Source organism: Podarcis vaucheri (genome assembly GCF_965113315.1).
Source record: "Podarcis vaucheri genome assembly, chromosome: 16".
Classification (NCBI taxonomy): domain Eukaryota; kingdom Metazoa; phylum Chordata; class Lepidosauria; order Squamata; family Lacertidae; genus Podarcis; species Podarcis vaucheri.
This window is the reverse complement of record NC_138754.1, coordinates 18,631,104-18,653,234: the sequence shown is the minus strand read 5'-3', so window position 1 is coordinate 18,653,234 and position 22,131 is coordinate 18,631,104. Positions and strand designations below refer to the sequence as shown.

The 22,131-nt window shown below is 47.2% G+C and overlaps 2 protein-coding genes across 3 annotated transcripts; one reads left to right on the top strand and one right to left on the bottom strand.

The window, feature by feature from the left end:
- Positions 1-477: 477 nt before the first annotated feature.
- On the bottom strand, positions 478-5,108 carry LAMTOR2 (late endosomal/lysosomal adaptor, MAPK and MTOR activator 2). Its single transcript, XM_082204002.1, has 4 exons — positions 4,949-5,108; positions 3,658-3,820; positions 1,934-2,023; positions 478-739 (listed from the first exon to the last, which is right to left on the bottom strand). Exons 1-4 carry the CDS (start codon positions 5,014-5,016, stop codon positions 683-685), a joined length of 378 nt encoding a protein of 125 aa, XP_082060128.1. The 5' UTR covers positions 5,017-5,108; the 3' UTR covers positions 478-682.
- A 135-nt stretch (positions 5,109-5,243) lies between these two features.
- On the top strand, positions 5,244-18,753 carry UBQLN4 (ubiquilin 4). 2 transcript variants are annotated; one of them, XM_082203924.1, is made up of 11 exons: positions 5,244-5,874; positions 7,381-7,532; positions 8,317-8,561; positions 9,549-9,811; positions 9,978-10,136; positions 10,916-11,138; positions 12,353-12,492; positions 13,230-13,313; positions 15,370-15,485; positions 16,614-16,791; positions 17,452-18,753. In XM_082203924.1, exons 1-11 carry the CDS (start codon positions 5,701-5,703, stop codon positions 17,602-17,604), a joined length of 1,887 nt encoding a protein of 628 aa, XP_082060050.1. In that variant the 5' UTR covers positions 5,244-5,700; the 3' UTR covers positions 17,605-18,753. The 2 variants fall into 2 exon arrangements, 1 of the variants encoding a protein (XP_082060050.1); XR_014214668.1 differs by lacking the exons at positions 16,614-16,791; positions 17,452-18,753 and adding an exon at positions 13,657-13,864.
- The last annotated feature ends 3,378 nt before the right edge of the window (positions 18,754-22,131 follow it).

Genomic DNA, 22,131 nt, shown 5'->3' with positions numbered 1-22,131 from the left:
AACTGACACTTCTAGGAAGAGTTAAATGAAGGCACGCACCCCACCCAGCTACCAAGTCTTTCAACACCACCTGTCTCCTCTCAAGAGCATTAGCACAGCAAAGGCAGGCTTAGGAAGGTGTCACTGGCCTTGAAGCTAACCCAGCACCAGCTGTGGAAAGGGATTACTGGAATTGGCCAATTAAAAGGAAAATATGAAAGGAATGGAAATGTCTTTTGCTCCTCTGCTGCCACCAGGTGGTTCCCCTTCAGTACTGAATCCCCTTGCTTAACAGCAGGAAAATGCTTCCAGACTTTTCAGGTTCAGAGTCTGGAGCACTTGAGCAGCTGTGTGGGTTAATTTGTAAGCGAGCCCCACTGCGTTCTACGGGATTTATTTCCAGGTCAAATATGTACAGGATGGTAGGCGGATGTTTCTGCCAATGCAGAGGAGCAACTTCCCCCTCTTTCCTCAAAAGAGAGACCGGACTCAAATGGCTAAGAACACGCTTTTTTATTTCCCCCTCCCACTGCCATTTCCCTTTTCCTGAAACACACTCAAGTGCCTGCGCCCAGCGCACATCAAGGCTGCGGAGAAGCAAGAGTCCACAGGGTCACCTCGGTGCAAGAGCTTGTTCTGAAACTCTCTCCCGACAGGAGACGGGTGCAGCAGGTTGGCCTTGACTTTGGGCTCCATCACCTGCTCAGGAGGCAGCCACCTGGGTGAGCGGGTCTTCGAGGTACTGGACCAGAGCTTGAGCCTGGGAAAACACAAGGACAGGCGGGTTAGGAAGTTGGGAAGCTGCCTTATATACAGAGTCAGCTCAATGGTCCACCGAGCTCAGTATTACCTACACTGATTGACAGAGGCTCGGCAGGGTTCTCTCCCAGCACTACCTGCAGATGTCGGGGATCACTGAGCTACAGCCCTCCCCATAGGGTTGAAAGAATTGGTTGGCTGTGTGCCCACCTCCTCTGCAGAATTCAGGTAAAGCAGACGGGCACTGGCTCAGGCATCGCCCTCAACAAGAGTACAGTGGTACCTCGAGTTACAAATGCCTCAGGTTACAAACTCCGCTAACCTGGAAGAGTTACCTTGAGCTGAGAACTTTGCCCCAGGATGAGAACGGAAATTGTGTGCCGGCAGTGCAGCAGCAGCAAGAGGCCCCATTAGCAATAGCACACCTCTAGTTAAGAACAGTTTTAGGTTAAGAACGGACCTCTGGAACGAATTAAGTTCGTAACTAGAGGTACCACTGTAGCTGTTGAAAAGCAGAAGCTTCCTAACTCCTTGTGGCCATGTGCTGGCTGGGGAGGGGGCAGAAAGGATCCACAAGCCCAAATCTCAACACTTCACATACTCGTAACACCGGTTTGGGGTACTTAAAAATGAGGCTGTTGTCTCTCATGACATGAACTGCGGAGCTTTTCAACAGGATGAGCTGAGGTGACTCAGTTGCTAATCGTAGCTCAAGTCGGTAGAGCATGAGACTCAATCTCAGGGCTGTGGGTTCAAGCCCCACATTGGGCAAAAGATCCCTGCATTGCAGGGGGCTGGACTAGATGGCTCTCATGGTCCCATCCCACTCTACAATTCTATGAACAGTATAGTAACCGAATGATGTACAGACATGTGTGAACCGTACCTAAGTGTATAAAAATGAAATGTAAAAAAGTCAAATGGTGTATGTGTATGAATTAGACCCCAGAGACCTTAATGCCTGCAATTAAATGCTATGAGTGGGATGGGGGAAGAGAAGAGTCCCCAATAAGCTGCCTTGAGGAAGCGCCAAAGGTTCTTGGCTGGATGTGTTGCTGCACCTCTAACAGGGAGACACTCTGGAAGTAGTTATTTGAGTCACCTCCCACAACCTCATTTTACTTGTGTCACCTTCCAAGATGGGCTGCCCCACAGGAATAAAAGTAATAAAACCAGGAATAGGTTGACTCCTTACCTTGGCTTTCAGCATGCCAAATCCCACCGTCTCTTTTGCGTACATGCACAGGAGCAGATTGGCAACGCGGGTGATGGCAACACGGCCCTCCTTGGGTCATTTTATGCATTGTGCAGAGCAGGGTAGAGAGAATAGAGAATATGAGTGCACAATATTCACAGACTGCAGGGCATTCAGGTTTCTCACCCTACAGAGGTGTTGCCCTATTCAAATTCAGACAACTTTCTGCCACTTTTAATACGGGGGCAGCACACCTTTTCTGGGCCAAGGGCCACGTTCATCCTCTGGGGGCCGCGTGGCAAACTGGTCATGGCCAATGTGCAGAAAAATGGGAGTGGCGAAAACCACTCCTCTCAAGGTTGCCTTCCAGAAGGCTTGCCCACCAACTCTTCTACACTACTGAAATAGTAATAATAGTTCATTGCTAATCCTCTAAAATAATAATTAATTTTTAAAAGGCGGACTTGGGGCCACAAAGCCATTGGGGAGTGCTAGATATAGCCTATGGGCAAGCCCCCCCCAAGAGCTCTGAAGCAAGTGTCCCACAACACAGGGAGATTCTCTACCCCCTACCTTCCTCTACCAGTGAGGTTGTAGCGGAGTAGTGGACTGGGGCTCTTGTCACCACTCAGTCGTGAAGCTCCTGGGTGACCTAGGACTAGTCACTGCCTCTCAGCCTAATCTACCTCCTTGGTCTGTTGTGAGGATAAAAAGGGGAGAGGGAGAAGTATGTATGCCGCCTTGAGCTCCTTGCAGGAAAGCTGGGATATCATTGTAATAAATGAATTCCTTCAAGCAGAAGCCCCGTCCCAGAAGTGTGTGTGTCCCCATCACAGGCCTCCTCTGGTGCCTGCTGGAGCAGCTCCAGGCTGCATGATGCCTACAGGGCTTGCTTCACCACCATGAGATGAATACATCCAACCTATTGTGGCTGTTGGCTGATGCACAGCCCAACTACACGTTGCACTCACCAGGCAGCAATTGGGGCAGCTGAGGACCTCAAGTGGCCCCCTCAACAGACATGCAGACTCAATTCCCTGTATTGCAGGAGGTTGGGCTCCAGGACCATTGGGTCTCTTCCAACTCTGCAATTCTATGAATTAAGTCACCATGCAAAACAGTGGCTGGCAAGTTTGCCTCCTGGTTGCCATGACATCCAGAAGGGCCAACCCCACAGGGGCTGATCAGCAACACCTCCAAATCCCTGGGCAAAACTCTGTGCAGAGGGCTTTGCATGCGCCATTAAATCAGCAGATTGCCAGGGCTTCAGTGCACAGCATGGGCCGACTTTCCCACCTCCACCCTCCAAGCTTTTCTCTGCAGGTTGGTGGAAAAGCTGCTGGAAACCTCTCCAGGCAAGTGCTCCCTTGTAGTGGAGCCTCTCTTAAGCCAGCAAATGTGGTTATGAAGCCACGTTCTGCCTCCAGCTGTATCTTCTAACCTCTTGCCGATCTCCAGCCCAACGCTAACAGAGGTCGGGCTGTATGTAGGGTATCCCACAACCACCATGTTCCATCCTTCCAATATCGCTCCTCAAAGATTTCCAGATGTGCCATTTCATCGTGCATGGAAAAACGTGCTGCCACAAAGGTGTGCCTCCAGCCACACCTGGGGATTTGAGGTTTCGTCCTATCCCTGAAATGGATGTTCCCAGTGCCTGAGGCATCCCAGTGAACCAGCAGCAGTAGAGGTCGCCAGGATATGCAACAACTCATGATACGTACCATACAGTCCATTAGGATGAACTTCAAGTTATCCTCGTTGAACGCTTGGTGCCCATTCTTGTCATAAGCCACCCAGATATTGCTGGCGATGGCAGCTGTGACTCTGGCATCTGTGTCTCCATAACCAGAATATGCAAGGAGAGAGCCCTCATTGTTCAGAAGGCTAGAGAGGAACAGCAAAGAGGATTAAATAGTCCTAGAGAATTGTGTCTATGTCTAAAAGTGATTCTGAAAAAGAGTAAGAGATACTTTATTTTATTTGTAGCCTGATGGGTGCTCATAGGAGGGTAATGTCCATGCAGCAAACTAAAACAGCATGCGCAATCGACATTTTGCACAGTTGTTTACAGACCTGCACCTAACTATTTGTAACGTACTGCTTTAATTCAGCCTCTGTAGCAGCCCAGTACACACACATAAACACACTAAAAGTATGATTTGCTACCAAAAGGAACTGAAATGCTATATACAATTATATATGCATAGCTACACACACAGAAAGAGACAAAAAACACACTCTCTTGACCAATTCAAGCCTGAAGTTCTAGAGTAGTGAAACCATGATTTACAACATTTATGCTACTGAAGAAAAGACTACAAGGCTGAAATGAATACAGCAGCTGGAATTGTACTGGTGTTTGCATGGATCAGTCTCAATCTTCGTTTGGCATAAACGATACCCTCAAATGGCATGTTAAAAGCTTCATGCGTTTTAGAGTACTGTATTCTGCTTTTGTAAGGGACGCGAGTGGCACTGTGGGTTAAACCACAGAGCCTAGGACTTGCCAATCAGAAGGTCGGCGGTTCAAATCCCCGCAATGGGGTGAGCTTCCGTTGTTCGGTCCCTGCTCCTGCCAACCTAGTAGTTCAAAAGCACGTCAAAGTGCAAGTAGATAAATAGGTACCGCTCCTGTGGGAAGGTAAACGGCGTTTCTGTGCGCTGCTCTAGTTCGCCAGAAGCGGCTTAGTCATGCTGGCCACATGACCTGGAAGCTGTACGCCGGCTCCCTCGGCCAATAAAGCGAGATGAGCGCTGCAACCCCAGAGTCGTTCGTGACTAGACCTAATGGCCAGGGGTCCCTTTACCTTTATTCTGCTTTTGCTAGCCTTTTCAAATGCTTCATTATGTGCAGCAATATAAAGCTCCTCTCCTAGATTCCCTCTAAGTGTTTATTATTATTAAAGCTAGCCAAATACACCTTGAGGCAGTGAGTTCCGTAAGTTGCAGTGCAACCCTCTGCACTGCGACTCGCGAGTAAGCCCCACCAACTCTGCTTGCCCAAGTACTCACAGGGTGCTCTGGACTCCTCCCGTGTTCGCCTGGCTCAGCACCTGCGTGAGGGCCTTGGGGCGCAGCATCACAACCTTCCAGCCAGACGCTCCCCTCGCAAAGCAGGGCGAATCCTCGCATCACCTGACCCAACAAGGAAATAACTCCGGGGCATGTTGGGAATTGTAGTCTTCCCCATCTCAACATCACTTTCGGTTCCCACCCCCGTCCCCGGTGGAGAGGCTCACCAACTTGTCGCTAGGAGGTACGTTGCGGAGGGCCGCTCTACCCGCCCTCTCTCGTCTCCTCCTGCTGAATTCTCCCTTCGCAGAATAACAGCCAAGGCCAGAGATCCCTTTAAAAACCCCAAAGTGGCCGCCTGTGTGTGACTCTCAACTTTTCCTATCTCTGTTAGCCCACGAACGTGAAGAGCGGTATCCCTATAGCGCACTTCCGGTGACACTAGGGAGGGCCGTTTCCACCACGAAGATGGCAAATGCGGCGCCGCGTCCGACCGTCCACGAAATCTGTGAGAGAACCGCAGAACAGCGGCTGCGGCGGCGGCCTTTCCCACGGAGGCGCCGAGTTCCTACCCGTATTTTGTACGGCTCTTCAATCCTAATCCTGAGTCGAGTTTGGGGGGGGGGGAATTGCTTCGCCGGAAGTGCTCTTCAAGTAATCGGAAATGATGGCTTCCGCGTCTCTATGGTAGCAGCAGGCAGCGGCGCCTCTCTGGCCCTACCTCCTCGGTGGCAGGTGGGCGGTCGGCCAAGATGGCGGAGCTGAGCGGCGGCGGGCCCGGCTCGGCCGGAGGCGGCGGCGACAGCGGAGAAGGCGGGGGCGGCGGCCCCGAGTCGGGCCCGGGGGGGCTCCTCATCCGCGTGACGGTGAAGACCCCGAAAGACAAGGAGGAGATCCTCACCGGCGAGCGCGTCTCCGTCAAGGAGGTCAGCCGCGGGCGGGGAAGCTCTCGCCGGGACCCCTCAGCCTCTGCGGGCGGAGGTCAGGGGATCTGCGGGAGGCGGCGGGGAGTGTCGTTGTCTGCCCCCCCTTCCCCTTTTCGTTACTGTTCGGCGGCGGCGAGGAACAAAGGGGCGAGGCGGGCTCTGAGGCGCTGGAAGGATTGCGGGGAGGGCCACCTCTCAGCCCGCGCGGCACGGAGTCACGTGGTGGAGCGCCCACCCACTCCTCCCGGAGCTGAAGTGAGGGGTGGGCTGTTTTGGGGGAGGGTCTGCGGTGTCCCCCGCAACAGAAAAGGCGCCGATGGGTGGGATTTGGGGAAGGAGCCGCTTGGGGCTGCCTGCATACAAGGATGCTTCGCGCGCGGAACAGCATCCTCAGCTGCACCATCTACAGGGCAGGAGGGTCGCAGGGAAGCTTAGCGCGAGGAGTGGGTTCGGGAGGCCCCCTGGCCTCGCCGGGCAAAGGAGGCCAGAGACTCCCGTTTCCTCCCCGCTTCCTCCGCCAAGACATGCCGGGCTCAGGACAAGGCGGTCGAATGGGTTTCTGAAGAGAAGCAGGTGGAAGAGGAGCAGAGATAAAACATAAGCACCCAGGTTTTGGGTGGTGGTGAATGGGGGTCGATCAGAGTGAAAGGAAATGAGGGTGGGTTGGGCAAGGCAAAGTGTTTGGGCAAGGAAGCAAGCGGACTTTTCTTTCCTGCAACATAGAGGGAGAAATAGTGATGAAGCAGATCAGGCTTGAGGATTTGTCTGAGAGGGGAGAGAATGGGGAAAGGAAGAATGGGTAAAGCCTGGAGAAGAGAATGTGAACAATCTGGAGTGGTTGAGGCGGTATAATGAGGGGAGAAAGAGAAGAAATGAAGATGAGAGTGCCACCTTGTGGGGAAGATAGACAACAGCTGAGTGGATCCAGGAGTTTGTTGCAGATGTCTCTGGGGTGTATGATGCATTGAAAGAGGGGGAAATTTCGAATGAGTTGAAGTCTTCTCTGGGGCTTGGAGGGGCGGTGGCAGAGAGTAATAAAAACATTCTGGTCCCCTCCGAATGTTTTGTACTGCAGACATCTGCAGGATACCTGGTTGGACAATGCTGATTTATGTAATAACTTCGCTGAATGTTTGAAGCTCTTCACATAATCCTGATGGGAAGAGCAGTATTAGTTTCCCCATATTGCAGGGTGGGAGGGGGGCTAAGAGACCGAGTAACTAGAGGAGCTTATGTGTTCATAGTGGGGGTGAGACTTGACCTGTGGAGCTCCTGCATCACAGGAATCTGCCTGGATGTAGGTGGAGGTCAGGTTAGGATAAAAAGGGAAAGGGCGGAGAAAGCAGAGTGCTGTGTGGATGAAGAAACAGTGTTTGGTAAGGTGAAGCCAGGAGGCGGGAAGATTAAATAGACCAGCAGGGGATAAGGGTTGCCACCGCTTTGCCTTCTTGACCACAGCAAGAATGGCTGTGGAAAGCCTAACCTTCTAAAATGTCTTTTTTCCAGTTTAAAGAAGAGATTTCCCGCCGGTTTAAAGCCAAACAGGATCAGCTGGTTCTGATCTTTGCCGGGAAGATTCTGAAAGACGGGGATACCTTGAATCAGCACGGGATCAAAGATGGACTGACGGTGCATCTGGTGATCAAAACTCCACAGAAGTAAGAGCTTCCCTCTGAAAAGCAGGCCCATTCAGTCAGCTTTAGTTTATATTGCAGATATGCCACTTAGTAAGTGACAGCTTCCCCACACCCCTCAAAAGACTGGTTCAAATCCTTCTGAATAAATAGCTCCTCTTTGCCTCTTTGTTTATATACAAACTGAAATATGCAAAACACAGATAAACACACCATATTGAATTCATAGTAAAAGAGAACAACGTAGTGTGGCTTTAGTAGATGACAAGCAGATTTAAATAACAAACATAAATATCCAGGGGGAAACATGGAATGCTATGGTGGTGTCAGCCAGAAGTACTTTCAAAAGTAAATTACATGTTCTCCTATTTCAGGACCTATGTATCCTGCTGTCTCCCCTGTGAAGCTGCCCACTGAATAAGATCTTCATTCCTCTGGGTGCCCCTGCATTTGGTGGTTAGCTGGGTGGCTACTGGAGTGTGTGTGTGCGTAGTAGTAGTTCATAGTAGTTAAGAGCCCTTTTATTGGCCTTTGTTGTTTTATCTGTGGGTTCTTCTGTTTTTACCTTACTGATGGCTTTTTGTAAGGATGAGAAAGAAGAGTAGCCACCCCCACCTGCCATAGACCTAACTGTGTGTGGCTTGGGCTTCCCCATTGCAAAATTCAGGGTTTTAAGAGTTGCTGAGCACACACACTAAATTACTCTAATGTACTTTGTAGGGAGATAGTAGCTTCCCTTTAAATTCAAGGAGAGCTATATGTTCACATAACAGTTGTGTCGTCACCTGTCACTTTCCTTTATTTGCAGAACTCAAGACCCTTCAGTGGCGCCTGCTGCTTCCCCTCCTCCTGCTGCTGCTGCTGCTACTGCTACTTCTGTTGCTGCTGCTACTCCCTCGGCAGCCCCTGCTTCCCCTGCAGCCCCACCTCAGCCTTCAACATCCAGCAACACGCTCTCTGATGTAGGGAGCAGCAGCCGGAGGAGCAGCGGATTGGGAGCCACGCCAGGCCCGGCAGCAGATGGGACCCCTGGCGGAGCCACCTCCATCTTGTGTGAGCGTTGCTGAGTTTCTTCTGCTCGGGTTAGCCTTTGGCTTTCCTGTCTTCTTGGGCACCAGTGGGACATTTGGGGTCTTTGCTCCCACTCCAGCAGGCGTGAGAGCAGAGTTCCAGGGTCTGAGGATCTCAAGGCAGGCAGTTCTGCTTTATTGATTTGTTAACAAAACAAACAAAAATGCGAACATGTCAGAAAGAAAACTGAAGAATAAAAAAATGGGGTGGGTTGTGTGCACCAGATGGATTAGTGGGTTTATAAGTGGACTCTTGAGTTTTAAAAGCTTAAAAGAAATACTGAAGGGAAAACCTTCTTAATCACATGATCCACGTGAAAATTGGCCACTTGTAGGAGCTCCAGCTTTGTCTATTCACACTTGTATCCAGGGGTCAGCAAGCTTTTTCAGTAGGGGGCTGGTCCACTGTCCCTCAGCCTTTGTGGGGGGCTGGACTATATTTTCCTGGGGGAAATGAATGAATTCCTATGCCCCACAAATAACCCAGAGATGCATTTTAAATAAAAGGACACATTCTACTCATGTAAAAACACACTGATTCCCGGATCGTCCTTGGGCTGGATTGAGAAGGCGATTGGGCTGCATCTGGCCCCCGGGCCTTAGTTTGCCTACCCATGCTCTTATCCTTGTGGGTCTTTTGAGCCTGCCCCTAAGGGTTGTTGAGCTGCTGGGTCTGATGCACAGCAAGATCCCAGAGAGCAAGAGCTGGGCTTGTTATATCTCATCCTGCCTTTTCAGTAAGCTCTGTGCATGAGCGTAGCCAGGATTTTTGTTGGGTTTTATTGGGGGGAGTGAGAACCTCAGATTTTGATTGATTTGGGGGGCAGCTGCCCCCTGCCACCCTTGGCTACACCGATGGCTGTGTGTTGATAGTAGAAGGAGCAAGAGGGAGATGGGCCTTAGGTTTTAGCCATTCAGCCCCAGGCAGACCTTTCTCATTTGTGGTTTCTTTCTCTGTGTCTTCTCTCAGCTGGCTTTGGCGGCATTGCTGGGCTCGGGCACCTGGGGATGGGCTCTGCAAACTTCATGGAGCTTCAGCAGCAGATGCAGCGGCAGCTGATGTCCAACCCAGAGATGCTCTCCCAGATCATGGAGAACCCCCTGGTCCAGAACATGATGTCCAACCCAGACTTCATGCGGCAGATGATCATGGCCAACCCCCAGATGCAGCAGCTGATGGAGCGCAACCCAGAGATTAGCCACATGCTGAACAACCCTGAGCTTATGCGCCAGGTGGGCTGTTGTTTCCCTGCTTGTGGCTTGAGGCAGACTTTGAACTTTGTTTTAGGCAACACACCAAACCAGGGTTTGCACTAATCATAGTTCAGAGCCCAAACCATTATTGTCTGCTTTCGTCATATTTCTGCTCATGGTTTTCTGTTTGCCCGTCTCTTTTCAGACCATGGAGTTGGCACGCAACCCTGCCATGATGCAAGAGATGATGCGCAACCAGGACCGAGCCCTGAGCAATTTGGAGAGCATCCCTGGAGGGTACAATGCCCTGCGGCGGATGTACACAGATATTCAGGAGCCCATGTTCAGTGCTGCCAGGGAACAGGTAGGCTAGCTCTGACTGTATCTTCTAAGCAGAACAAAACACTCATTTAATTAAGATTTCACAAGATTCACCAAGTGTATTGCAAATTCCTCAGACAAGTTGATAAGTGTCTGTGACTGGTTATCTCCCTAGCCTTCATGAGCACAGCAGTACTTTGATGTTCTGTGGTTTTGATATGAATCCTGCCAAATTGAGTTTTATTATGTAATTCACCCTGGGATTTTTGTACAAAGATCAGTGTAGGAGGTGAATGGCAAAAACTGTTTGTACTTTACAAAGATTAGTATGCAAATCCTCAAAATTAAGTTAGTCACGTCCATAAACTTCAATGAGCCTGCTTTGAGTAGGACTAGGATAAGATAGAGCCCTGTGGTTACAAGTGTGCAAGCATCCAAGTTTTAGTGATGGTTGTTTTCATTTTCTCTCTTTGTTCCAAAGATCACATCAAGCTGTTGCTGGTCTGCAAACCAGAGTTTGTTTAAACCATGTTGTTTGACGGGTTTAACCATGGTCTGTCAGTTCAGACATCACACCAAATCATAGGTATGCTCCTTAAGTGTGGTTTGTGTGCTGTCTGAATAGAGTCAGAGACTCAGGGCTGCTTACAGTAAGTAACGTAGCAGATGATAAACACGTATTTGGTGAAACCTGCAGTTTAAATCAAAGCTCTGTTTTGTAATCCCAGCACACCTTCATTTCATTTTCTTGCTAATCCTGTGAAGCAGAATTCATCTGAGAGTTTGCAGAGTCACTCATTGAGCCAAATCTTCTCTGTCTAGTTTGGCAATAATCCCTTCTCTGCCTTGGCCGGGAGTTCCGACACCTCGAACTCGCAGCCCCTGCGGACGGAAAACCGAGAACCGCTGCCCAACCCTTGGAGCCCCACGCCGGCCTCTCAAGGCCAGGCGCCAAGCGGCGAAGGGAGCACCGGCTCGGTGACAAGCCAAAGCACACCCACTGTCTCCAACCCTTTGGGGATCAACGCAACCAACCTAGGATCTGGTACGTACATAGCTAGCGTGGAGTCTGAGGGGCGGTAGGTGGTCCTGGCAGCTGCACGCTTGCACTCAGAGTTGGCCTTTCTAGATCACAGAACTGCTCTTCATTTCGAAGTGTGGTAGTTTTGTGGTTGTTTAACCTGAAGATTTTTGACTGTTCTGGAGAGATGAGAATCGGTTGACATTTCCACTCTGCCACAGTGACAGTTTAAGAACCGGGATTATTGCTCAGTTGAATGGAAAAACCCTTTTACTTTAGTGTGAGGCTCTCATGGGTGACAAGGAAAAAACATTGTCACCCCCAACATCAAAATCTGGTTGCTGAGCCAGTGAGAGCCAGTTTGGCATAGTGGTTGGAGTGTTGGACTAGGACCTGAGAGATCAGGGTTCAAATCCCCACTTGGCTATGGGGAGTCAGTGCTGCTCAACCTAACCTACCTCCCAAGGCAGTTGTGGGGATGAAATGAGGAGGAGAACCATGAACGCCACATTGAGCGCCTTGGAGACAAAGGTGGGATAAAGAAACAGTAAGTAAATAAGTCTCGTTACTGTTTTCTACCAGCTGATGCAATGGCATACTGGTATTAAGTAACTGACATAGGTTAAGTCAACTCTTTAACATACTTAACCTGTTATGGATGCATTCTGAGCTTGTGGTGGTCCTTTTTTCTGGAAGGATCCAATAGGTGGCTCAACAGGGAGGGGAAAATCAGGTTTTGTTAATCACGTTCTGTGTATTTCATGCCATGTGCATTAAGTGAAAAAATGTACATTGATTTGGCCCATCATTCCCACAAAACAACTGTTTATCTCTGTCATGACACTTTTTGAATTAGGAAAGGCTCTGTGGGGGTTTTAGTGGTTTGTATCTGTTGGGGAAAGAGCAGGGATCTCATTATATTGTTCATTGCTACAGTAAAAAAAAAGATACCTTTTTGAAATTAAAGTTTTAAAAAAGACATCCATGTGACTGCAGTAAAAAACCAAAAGCCAGCAGGATTCTGCCAAAGGGTTAAAATCAGAAAGGGGGTTGGCTAGGCTTCCAGTGACCTTTTAATTCAATGAACGTAACCCAATTTTGGCACTTTGTTTTGAGATCCCCGGTTTTGTTGCTGGAGTGTGATCAGGAAGCAGCTTCAGGCATCTTGCCCCATCTAGGTTGGCAGAGCTACATGTTTGTTGGCTGTTAAATTTTCAACTCTCTCCCCTTTGTTACAGGAATGTTCAGCAGCCCTGAGATGCAAGGTCTTCTGCAGCAGATCTCAGAGAATCCCCAGCTCATGCAGAACGTGATCTCTGCCCCTTACATGCGTACAATGTTGCAGACGCTAGGCCAGTACCCTGACATTGCAGCACAAGTGAGTACAGCCCAATCTGCGTTCATAGGGCCCAATACATGAAGGGGGTGGGGTCTGTTAGCCAGGAAGCCTCCTTTTGGTGTGATGTTTAGCAGTGCAGCGCTCTTACCTTAGCAAAAGCGATTTCATATCTGTAACTGACAAAGCTGCAGCAGAATCTCATGACTCCTGCACTCTCACGTTTGCTTTTTACAAGTCAAGTTGCAGTGTGTGCTGTTTGCAGAATGGGCCCCTTGATGTGAATTGATTACTAGATGTGGAATTAAAAACTACCAGAAGAAGAGCCCTGCAGCTGGATCAGTCCAGTGGCCCGCATCCTGGCCCTCAAAGTGGCCAACTAGATGCCTGTGGGAAAGCAGCAAGCGGGACCTGAGTACAGGAGCCCTCTCCCCTCCTTCGGTTTCCAGCAGCTGGTATCCAGAAGCATTGCTGCCTGCACCTGTGGATCAGTAGCCTCCTATGAATTTGTCTGGTCCTCCTTTCAAGCCATGTAAATTGGTGGCAATCGCTGCCTCTTGGGGGAAAGAGTTCCATACATTAACTACGTCCTGCATGAAGAAAGACTTTCTGTCATCTGTCCCGAATCTTCCAAAAAGGGAGCAAGAATAGACTGAAAAGGTCCTAGATCTGTGTGCTTTTGGTGGCATCAGAATATGCTGCTATTGCCTAGCTGCATGGGACATGTGCTAGGTCTAGCAACTTCCGCCTTCCTGAGCTGCCTTTGCTCTTCTTTGCAGATGATGGTGAATGTTCCCCTCTTCGCCGGCAACCCCCCGCTTCAGGAACACCTGCGACTCCAGCTACCTGCCTTTCTACAGCAGGTGCGGCATAAAGAGTGTTGTCCTTGATTTCGGGAGTAATAGTTTACTCAGGGCTGGACTTCAAAGAAGCTTTGTGTAGAGGCTGAGGAACAAAAATCCATAATGGACTAGCCAGGCCCTTTTAGTGATCATGTCACAATAATAATTTTAAGGTCTGCAGTCTCCCTGCTGTGGGGATTTGGGGAGTCCTTGTTAAACGTATTTATTTGCGGCAGCCCTATGAAGCCGCAGAGATCTATCAGTATTGTCTACTCTGCCTGGGACTGGTTCACCATTGTTTTGGGCTGAGAAAGGTCTTTCTCATTACCTGCTGATGGATCATAATATTTTTTTCTTCTTCTAGGCACCCCTTTGGCCAGTTGGATGTTGGGGTTTGGATGGAATGCTAAACTCAGTATTACGTTCATCCGCATTGGGCTGGTGTGGTCCCCACTCCGACTCTTGACACAGCCACGCGTGTTAGATATTGGAAGCTTTTGCTTCAGTTTTCAACATGCCATACTTAAGGCTAACCACAGTTCAGTTGGGCTCAAGTATAAAAAGAAACTGTGGTTAGTTGAAAAGCAAAGCAAAACTTGTTTGAAGGCAGCCTTTCCATTCCTGACTTTTTGTCTGGTTCCCTTGCTATTATTTAGATTACATTCTCTGTTAGAGTTTATTGCTGCTGCCATTTTATTTGTAGATTTATTGATTTGTGGTTGTTGTTTTTTTAAAAAATTGATCCTATCGTGAGCCACCTTGGGTGCCTCATATTGATAATGATAATAATAATAAAATAATCTGTTGTTAATTTGAGATACCAGAGATTGAATCTGAGACCTTTTGTATTCAAATAGTGTGCTCTACCGCTGTGTGTGGGTCTGCAATAACTGCAGTTGACAGACACAGGGAGCGGCATGCCTTGGTGGCAGTTGGTGGCAGTTGAACTGATACTAAAATCCAGTGTATCCAGTGACTGGACAAAAATGAAAAAGGAGGTTGCCCAGTGCCAGTGAAAACCCCCCAAAGGTTGAATATCACCAGATGGCAAAAAATGCAATTGAGTATTTGAATAAAATGCAGGATGGAAACCATCGTATTTTAATAAAATAGTCATATTTTAGGTATAGGATAGTTTAGAATAGCTATGAGACAGAATCACTAAGCTCTCATCTGAAAGCTCAGTTAACATTGAAAAACTTCTTGTTTTGAATTTTACCAAGAGCTACATTATAAGTGAACAATGGTAATCTATAGGATTAGAGGTCGACAACTGACCTTTTTCAGGCTGAGGGCTGCATTTGACCCATGGTGAAGGGCGCATAAAAACCTTTTGGCATAATCAAATCACAGCGGTAGCCATTAGTAAAACTGTTAAAGTAATAATAACAAGACAAATTGTGTGGAGACGTGTGAAAGAAGGCCAGATTTGGGCTGTGGGTTAAGCACCCCTGCTAGAGAAACACAGTGATGGCCGTTCAGCGACAATCTAGCAGTTTCGCAGTACTGGCAGTAGTATCAAACACTTCCGGTAGCCAATACAGTACTGTCAAATTTTACACAGGGGTAAAATGCATCTACTCAAACCCTTGCAACGTCCCCCACACAAGCATCCCTTGCCTTCAGGAGTCAGTGAGCTGAGTAGGCCTTGAGCTGTAAGCAAAAGCATAGAACTTTTGAGCTCTCTGCTTTGCTTACTGAGCAAGGCCTGCTCAGCACGCCGGCTCTGGGATGCAAGATAGCACAGGCCTATCAGAGATCTCATGCGACCATTTCCAGGCTTTCAGAGCTGGTGTACCAGGAGGACCTTCTTGCTTGGTGTACAAGGCAGAGAGCTTTTTCACACCGGAAAAAACTTGTGTGCATTTCATTTGTGCAGTTTCAACCAGCTGGCCTTCAACCGTGCAAGGTTGGAATTACACTAGTTAAATGCGTTAAAGATGTGATTGAATTGTGTCCCAAATCTTAAGCTTTCTTTATGACTAAAGAACCAGAGTAGAAGACATCCAAGAGAAGCAATCCACACTTTCCTTGAAACCGGTGGCTCACTTGTGATTTTTGTTGCCCCCACCCCCAGATGCAGAACCCTGATTCTCTCTCGATCCTGACCAACCCTCGTGCCATGCAGGCCCTGCTGCAGATCCAGCAGGGGCTCCAAACGCTGCAAACGGAGGCACCGGGACTGGTTTCCAGGTAACGTCTTAGCTGACTCCGGCCTTGGGGGCACTACTGCAGGTTTCAGCTTCTGAAGAAGGGCAGCAAAGCAGCAGGAGGTTCTTGCTCCTCCCGCTTTCAACTACTAAGATCAACATAGAAGTCCTTTCTGTGGGCGTCCTGGGAACAACACGGTGCATATTGTTTGCGTGAACAATACAGTGGTGCCCTGCAAGACGAATGCCTCGCAAGACGGAAAACCCGCTAGACGAAAGGGTTTTCCGTTTTGGAGGTGCTTCGCAAAACGAATCTCCTATGGGCTTGCTTCGCAAGACGACAATGTCTTGCGAGTTCCTGCTGGTTTTTTCCCCTCCCCCCCTTTTTCTAAGCCGCTAAGCCGCTTATCAGCTGATCCGATCAGCAGATAAGCCACTAAAAGCCGCTAATCCGCTAGTCCGTCAATGGGCTTGCTTCGCAAGACGAAAAAACCGCTAGACGAAGAGAATCACAGAACGGATTCTTTTCGTCTTGCGAGGCACCGCTGTATATGTGGCAAGCCTGTTCCTAGAAATTCTGTGTGTGATGTCATACGGCGGGGTAAAGACAATACTGTTTCTGGCTTTTTGTTACGTTACTTATTAAGACTTCCTATACCGCCTTTCATGTTAACATCACAAGGCTGTGTAGAAAAGGGGAAATTGCATTTAAGCTTAGCTTATGGAATGGAAAAGTAACCAGGGTTAAGTCAAAACAGCATTGTGATAACTCAATTGGTATCAGTGTCCAGCAAAGGCCTGAGAGAATCAATCGATACTTTTCTTAAGCAGAGACTGAAATGCAACCAGTGTTGCAAACTGGAAACAACAATTCCTGCCTTTGTAGATTTCCAAGGTTTCAGTTCTTTTTTGAGTAGACTCCAGAAATTAATAGGCCCAAAATAGTCACACCAGTTAACATTAATGGGTCAACTCTTTAACACTGGCTACAACCAAGAATCTGTGGCCGACTTAACCATATCTCCCCTGTTCCAGTAGCTGCAGCACTCTCTGTGATTTTTATTGTGTCCAACCTCTGCACAAGGCTTGCTTCAGGTCCCTAAAGTCTGCCTCCTTCCCTCAGGGATTTGCTGCCTTGTGCTAAGTAGCTTCTCCCTGTCTCATCTTGCAGCCTTGGGACTTTTGGAGCCCCTCGCGTCCCTCCACCCTCTGCCGGAGGAAGCACAATCCCCGAGACCCCCATCTCCTCCGCTTCAACACCTGCTAGTGCCTCTCCAGCTGGGGACAGCAGCCCCCACCAGCAGCTCATGCAGCACATGATCCAGCTACTGGCCGGTGCAAATTCTCAAGTAGGTAGTGGTGCATTTCTGTCCTGAGTCTTCGTCCTTTCTTCCATTTACCCCTTTTGGTTGGGGTGCAGTGCAGTCTCAGGCAAACATGACTCTGATGTTTCATCGCAGAGCCCAGCACTTTCTATTCCTGTCTGGCACAGCCTCTCTCAACTCTGCTACTGGGTGTATAAAAAACAAAGTGCCATCTCAAGGGCCGTGGTCCCAAGCTGTATAGGGACTTGTATGTTAGTAGCAGCACCTTGAACTTAGCCTGGTAGCAAATGGGCAGCCAGGGCAAAGCCTACAAGTGAAGTGTTATTTGCTGGTGTTAGTTTGTCCCCACATGCAACCGAGTTGCTGAGTTTACACCAGCTGCAGCCTCTGGATAAACCCCAAGGGTAGCCCCTCCATAGAGCATGTTGCAGTAATCCAACTGCATGGACAACTGGTCAAGCTATCGCAATCCAGGAAAGGTCATACTGTTTTAGTTGCAGGAGAGAGTATCCCACAGACTACAGTGATCTTCTGGGTGTGAAAGGGCTGCTGGAAGCCATGGGTGCATGAGGACAGGGGTTCCAGTTGAGGGGTTTGAGTAGGCCGCTTGGTCTGTGCCATACTAGCTGCCTTGAGCCATGCTTGCTGTACAGTTCACCTCCTCTCTCCCCCCCCCAATGGCAGGCGCAGAGTCCAGAGGTCCGGTTCCAGCAGCAGCTTGAGCAGCTCAATGCAATGGGCTTCATCAACCGTGAGGCAAACCTTCAGGCGCTCATTGCCACTGGGGGAGACATCAACGCTGCCATCGAGAGACTCTTGGGCTCCCAGCCTTCCTAACATCGTAGGCCCCTCCAATCTGCGACATGATATCAAAACAGAGACCTCTCGAGGATTGTCATTGTCAGGCCCTCCGACAGCTGTCCATGAATTTAAAAACTGGAACACCAACTCCCCCCCCCCCTTCAGTTCAGTGCATCCCGTTCTATGTTTTCCTCTGAAATGCTTCAAAAACTGCCTTGTGCATGGATGATTCCAGTTCTTGAAAAATGGCCATTTTGAGACATGTTTCTCCCCTGCTTCCCTCTCCACCCACACCCTGTTCCCCCCCAAATGAGGCTCCTACTCTAACTGGTCGAAGTGTAACTTCTAGATAACCCAAATAATTGTGTTGGATTAGCTCACTTTAAAAATCATATAAAAGTTGTATTTCTTTTCTCCCCCACCCACCTGCCTTCCGACCAAAAGTGAAATATGGAGGGAATATCTGCTCACACCAGCTCAAAAGACTTTTTCTCATCAATAGTGATGAGAAAGGCACACGATTTGGAAATGCCAGTAGGCAGGAAAAAAGGAGTGGTCCTTTTGCACAGTGACTCCAGCGCCTCAAACCTGGATGGACTTGAGCATCAAGCTGCCTTCCTGCTTTTATCTTTAGCGGTTATGGGATGTCAAGATGTGGAGTTGGAGTGGGCGGCTGAGATTACCTGAGAGCATTTGGCATTGCAAAGAGGTGCTGAGCTGTCCTGCTCATAAGGTGTGGTGGCTCTTGGGTTGGAATAATGTTTTGTTATCAGCCTCCCTCCTTTGGAATGTAAGCTGCCTCCTTGATGCATCCAAAAATATGACCTGCTATTTTTCTCCACCCTCCTCTCCCCGGCCACAACTCCCAGTACTTGCCATTGGTCCTCCAGTCAAAGGTGCTTTGATGCAGCAGACTTTGGTGGAGTGGTCTCTGTGTTGTATGCTTTTCGAAAGAACAAGGGCAAAGAAGGGAGGTTGGGGAATCCTTCACATCTGTGGGATGCTATTGATAGTTCTCTCCCCCCCTTTTTATTCCCTTTCTTCCCACCCCCCGCCCCGGTTTTAGTTCAGAGTGTTTAAAAATCTGATTGCTAAAGAGGCTCTTGAGGGCAGTGTAATCTGCAACAGAAATTACAAGTTTTTATCCAGGAATAAAATGCACAAAGCATCTGTCTTTTCTCCCCACCCCCCTTCTCTTTGTGTATGTGTGGGGAGTTCATTTATTCTCTGTAGGCATGCAGCCTGCCATGGCATTCCCCACTTGGTTGAACAGAGCCAGTTCTCCCTTGTGCGTGGCAGGGAGATCAGAGGATGACATGTGGATAATCTCACTCTGCTTCAAGGCAAGACCTACCTATCGCTTTCCTGCCTTTGTGCCAGTCCAGCGTATTGTTTAAAAGATCAGAGTACTGTGCCACAGTGACTTCGTATGGGTTCCCTTTTTTTATTTTTAATCCCTTTCCCATTAGCTAATAGCTAATGCTGTTCTAGGCTGCATCAAGAGAATTATAGTGTCCTGGTCAAGGGAAGTAATAGTCCTATCTATACTGCTGTGGTCAGACTGCACCTGAAAAACTCTGTCCAGTTCTGGGCACTGCTATTTAAGAAGGATATTGATAAGATGGAATGTGTGCAGAGGAGGGCAATCACGATGACCAAGGGTCAAGAAGAGGAACGATTGGGGGAGTTGGGTATGTTCAGCGAAGAGGAGACTGGGGGGAGATAATGATAGCCATCCTCAGATACCGAAAGGGATATCACATGGAAGACGGAGCAGGCTTGTTTTCCTCCCGCGCTGGAGGGTAGAGCTCAGTCCAATGGATTCAAGTTACAAGAAAGGAGATTCCAACTGAACATTAGGAAGAACAGTAGAAACTGTTTGAAAGTGGAACAGTCTCCCTCGGGAGATGGTGGTCTCCTTCACTGCAGGTTTTTAAGCAGAGCTTGGATGGCCATCTGACATTGATACTTTAGTCCAGAATTTAGGACCCTCGAGGTCCCTTCCAATTCTACACTTCTATGATTCTATCATATATGGCAGACCACATTTGGTGGGGTGTGTGAACAGGATTCTCTTGTGATTTGCACTGCAGGCCCCATTTGCTGCATCTACCATAAGCATTTCTATAGGGGTGATACAATAGAACATGTTGAACTGTAGAGCTGGAAGAGACCCTGAGGATCATCTAGTCCAACCCCCTGCAGCGCAGGAATATGCCGCTGTCCCATATGGGGATTGAACCTGCAACGGTGGCATTATCAGCACCACACACTAACCAACGAAACTACCAGGTAGCTTTTTAGTTTAGAACAAAAGGTAGCTGAGGACCGATGCGGCAAGAGGTTTTATGGGGATAGAAATACTTCTTTCATCATGCTAAAACAGGTTACTCAATTTAATTGATAGGCAAGGTATTCAGGGCAGGCAAAAGGGATTTGGAGTTTAACAGACCAGATACCATATTTTTCGCTCTATAAGACGCACCAGACCACAAGACGCACCTAGTTTTTGGAGGAGGAAAACAGGAAAAAAAATATTCTGAATCTCAGAAGCCAGAACAGCAAGAGGGATCGCTGTGCAGTGAAAGCAGTGATCCCATATTGTTTGACTTTTCCATCTGAGTTTCTTAGTAATTATATGTAGCAGTTTCCAATATCAATCTTTCATAATAACATCACAGTCATAATCATATTTTCTAACTTTTATTATCGTACATTGTCTTTCGACTTAATTAGGCCAAGGATTAAATTAGGATTAAATATATAAAGAAGAACATTTATTATCGTACATTTTCTTCTTTATATATTTAATCCTAATTTAATTAAGTTAGGAAATATGATTATGACTGTGATATGTTATTATGAAAGATTCCTTTTCTTTACATTTCCAACATAATTTATCACTATTGTGGTAGATCTTCGCCAATTTAACAGGGGTTAAGTACCATCTATACATCATTTTCATTACATTCTCTTTTAACATTGTACTTGCAGTAAACTTAACCCCTTTCTTCCAAAGTCTACTCCAATCCTCCAACATTATATTATGTCCCACATCTTGTGCCCAATCAATCATAACCAATTTTACTTGCTCATCTTTTGTATGCCACTCCAATAACAAACTATACATCTTAGACATATTTTTAACATTAGTATCTAACAACTTCGTTTCCAATTTGGTTTTTTCAGTTGCAAAACCTTTTTTCTTGTCAATCTTAAATAGTTCATTAATTTGGTAGTATTGAAGCCAGTTTACCTTGTCTTTGATTTGTTCAAATGATTTTAACTTAAATCCCTCCCCATCATCAACCAATAAATCTGAATATCTCAACCACTTATTTTACATATTAAGCTTTTTTGTGCCTGCACTTCCATTGGTGAGATACTTTTGGGTGTTTTTCTTACCAAAAGGTCCTGATATCTAATCCACACATTGTATAGTGCCTTCCTAATTATATGATTCTTAAAACCACTATGGGCCTTTATTTTGTCATACCAAAGATATGCATGCCAACCAAACCTATTGTCCAATCCCTCTAAATCCAAAATATTTTCATTTTCTAGATTAATCCAATCTTTAATCCAGCAGAAGGCTGCAGCCTCAAAATATATCTTTAGATCAGGCAGGGAAAAACCTCTTTCTTTTGAATCCGTAAGTAATTTATATTTAATTCTCGGTTTTTTCCCTTGCCAGATAAATTTGGACACGGCCTTCTGCCATTCTTTAAAACATTTGACATTATCAATAATAGGTAAAGTTTGAAACAAAAACAGCATTTTCGGCAATACATTCATCTTAACCACTGATATTCGACCAATAAGTGAGAATTTTAAATTTGACCAAATCTCTTAAGTTTTTTTTATTTCATTCCATACTTTCTCATAATTATCTTTATAGAGATTAAATTTTTTTGCTTTTAAGGGCACACCCAAATATTTACGGTAACCTTCGTAAATGCTACGCCTGTTTTTTTCTATAAGGGTTTTTCTTTCATCTTCATCTAAATTTTTGTCCAATACTTTGGTTTTGCTGTTGTTTAATTTAAAACCAGCCAGCTGCCCATACTCCTGTATCATCTCCAGTGCTTTCACTGCACTGGTCTCTGGATCCTGAAAAGTTAGAACCAAGTCATCAGCAAAGGCTTTTAATTTATATTGCTTAGAGCCCACTACAATACCCTTGACTTTCTCTTCTTTTCTCAAACAATTCAGCAAGACCTCCAGGACCAAAATAAATAATAGAGGGGAAAGCGGGCACCCTTGCCTGGTTCCTTTCTCAATTTTAATTTCTTCCGATACCACATTATTAACAATAATTTTAGCTTTTTGTTCAGAATAGATCGCTTTGATACTGTTTAAAAATTGTTGACCAACCTCAATACTTCCCAAATTTTTTTCCATAAAAAGCCAAGAAATATTATCAAAGGCTTTCTCCGCATCAATAAACATTGATAATGCATTCTTTCTAAATGTATTTAGTATTTCTTTTAGCCTCTAATATTTCCAAAATATCCACTATATTTCTACTATTATCTTTCATATGTCTTCCAGGCAGAAAGCCTG

What these genes read in the sequence shown, in the direction of transcription:
- LAMTOR2 (XM_082204002.1), bottom strand. Translation starts at nt 5,016, where the DNA reads ATGCTGCGCCCCAAGGCCCTCACGCAGGTGCTGAGCCAGGCGAACACG. An exon ending in GGAGGAGTCCAGAGCACCCT is followed by an intron (nt 3,821 to 4,948) that starts GTGAGTACTTGG and finishes GTTCCTCTCTAG; the next exon opens with CCTTCTGAACAATGAGGGCT. An exon ending in TCATCCTAATGGACTGTATG is followed by an intron (nt 2,024 to 3,657) that starts GTACGTATCATG and finishes AAATGACCCAAG; the next exon opens with GAGGGCCGTGTTGCCATCAC.
- UBQLN4 (XM_082203924.1), top strand. Translation starts at nt 5,701, where the DNA reads ATGGCGGAGCTGAGCGGCGGCGGGCCCGGCTCGGCCGGAGGCGGCGGC. An exon ending in TACCTGCCTTTCTACAGCAG is followed by an intron (nt 13,314 to 15,369) that starts GTGCGGCATAAA and finishes CCCCACCCCCAG; the next exon opens with ATGCAGAACCCTGATTCTCT. An exon ending in GCACCGGGACTGGTTTCCAG is followed by an intron (nt 15,486 to 16,613) that starts GTAACGTCTTAG and finishes CTCATCTTGCAG; the next exon opens with CCTTGGGACTTTTGGAGCCC.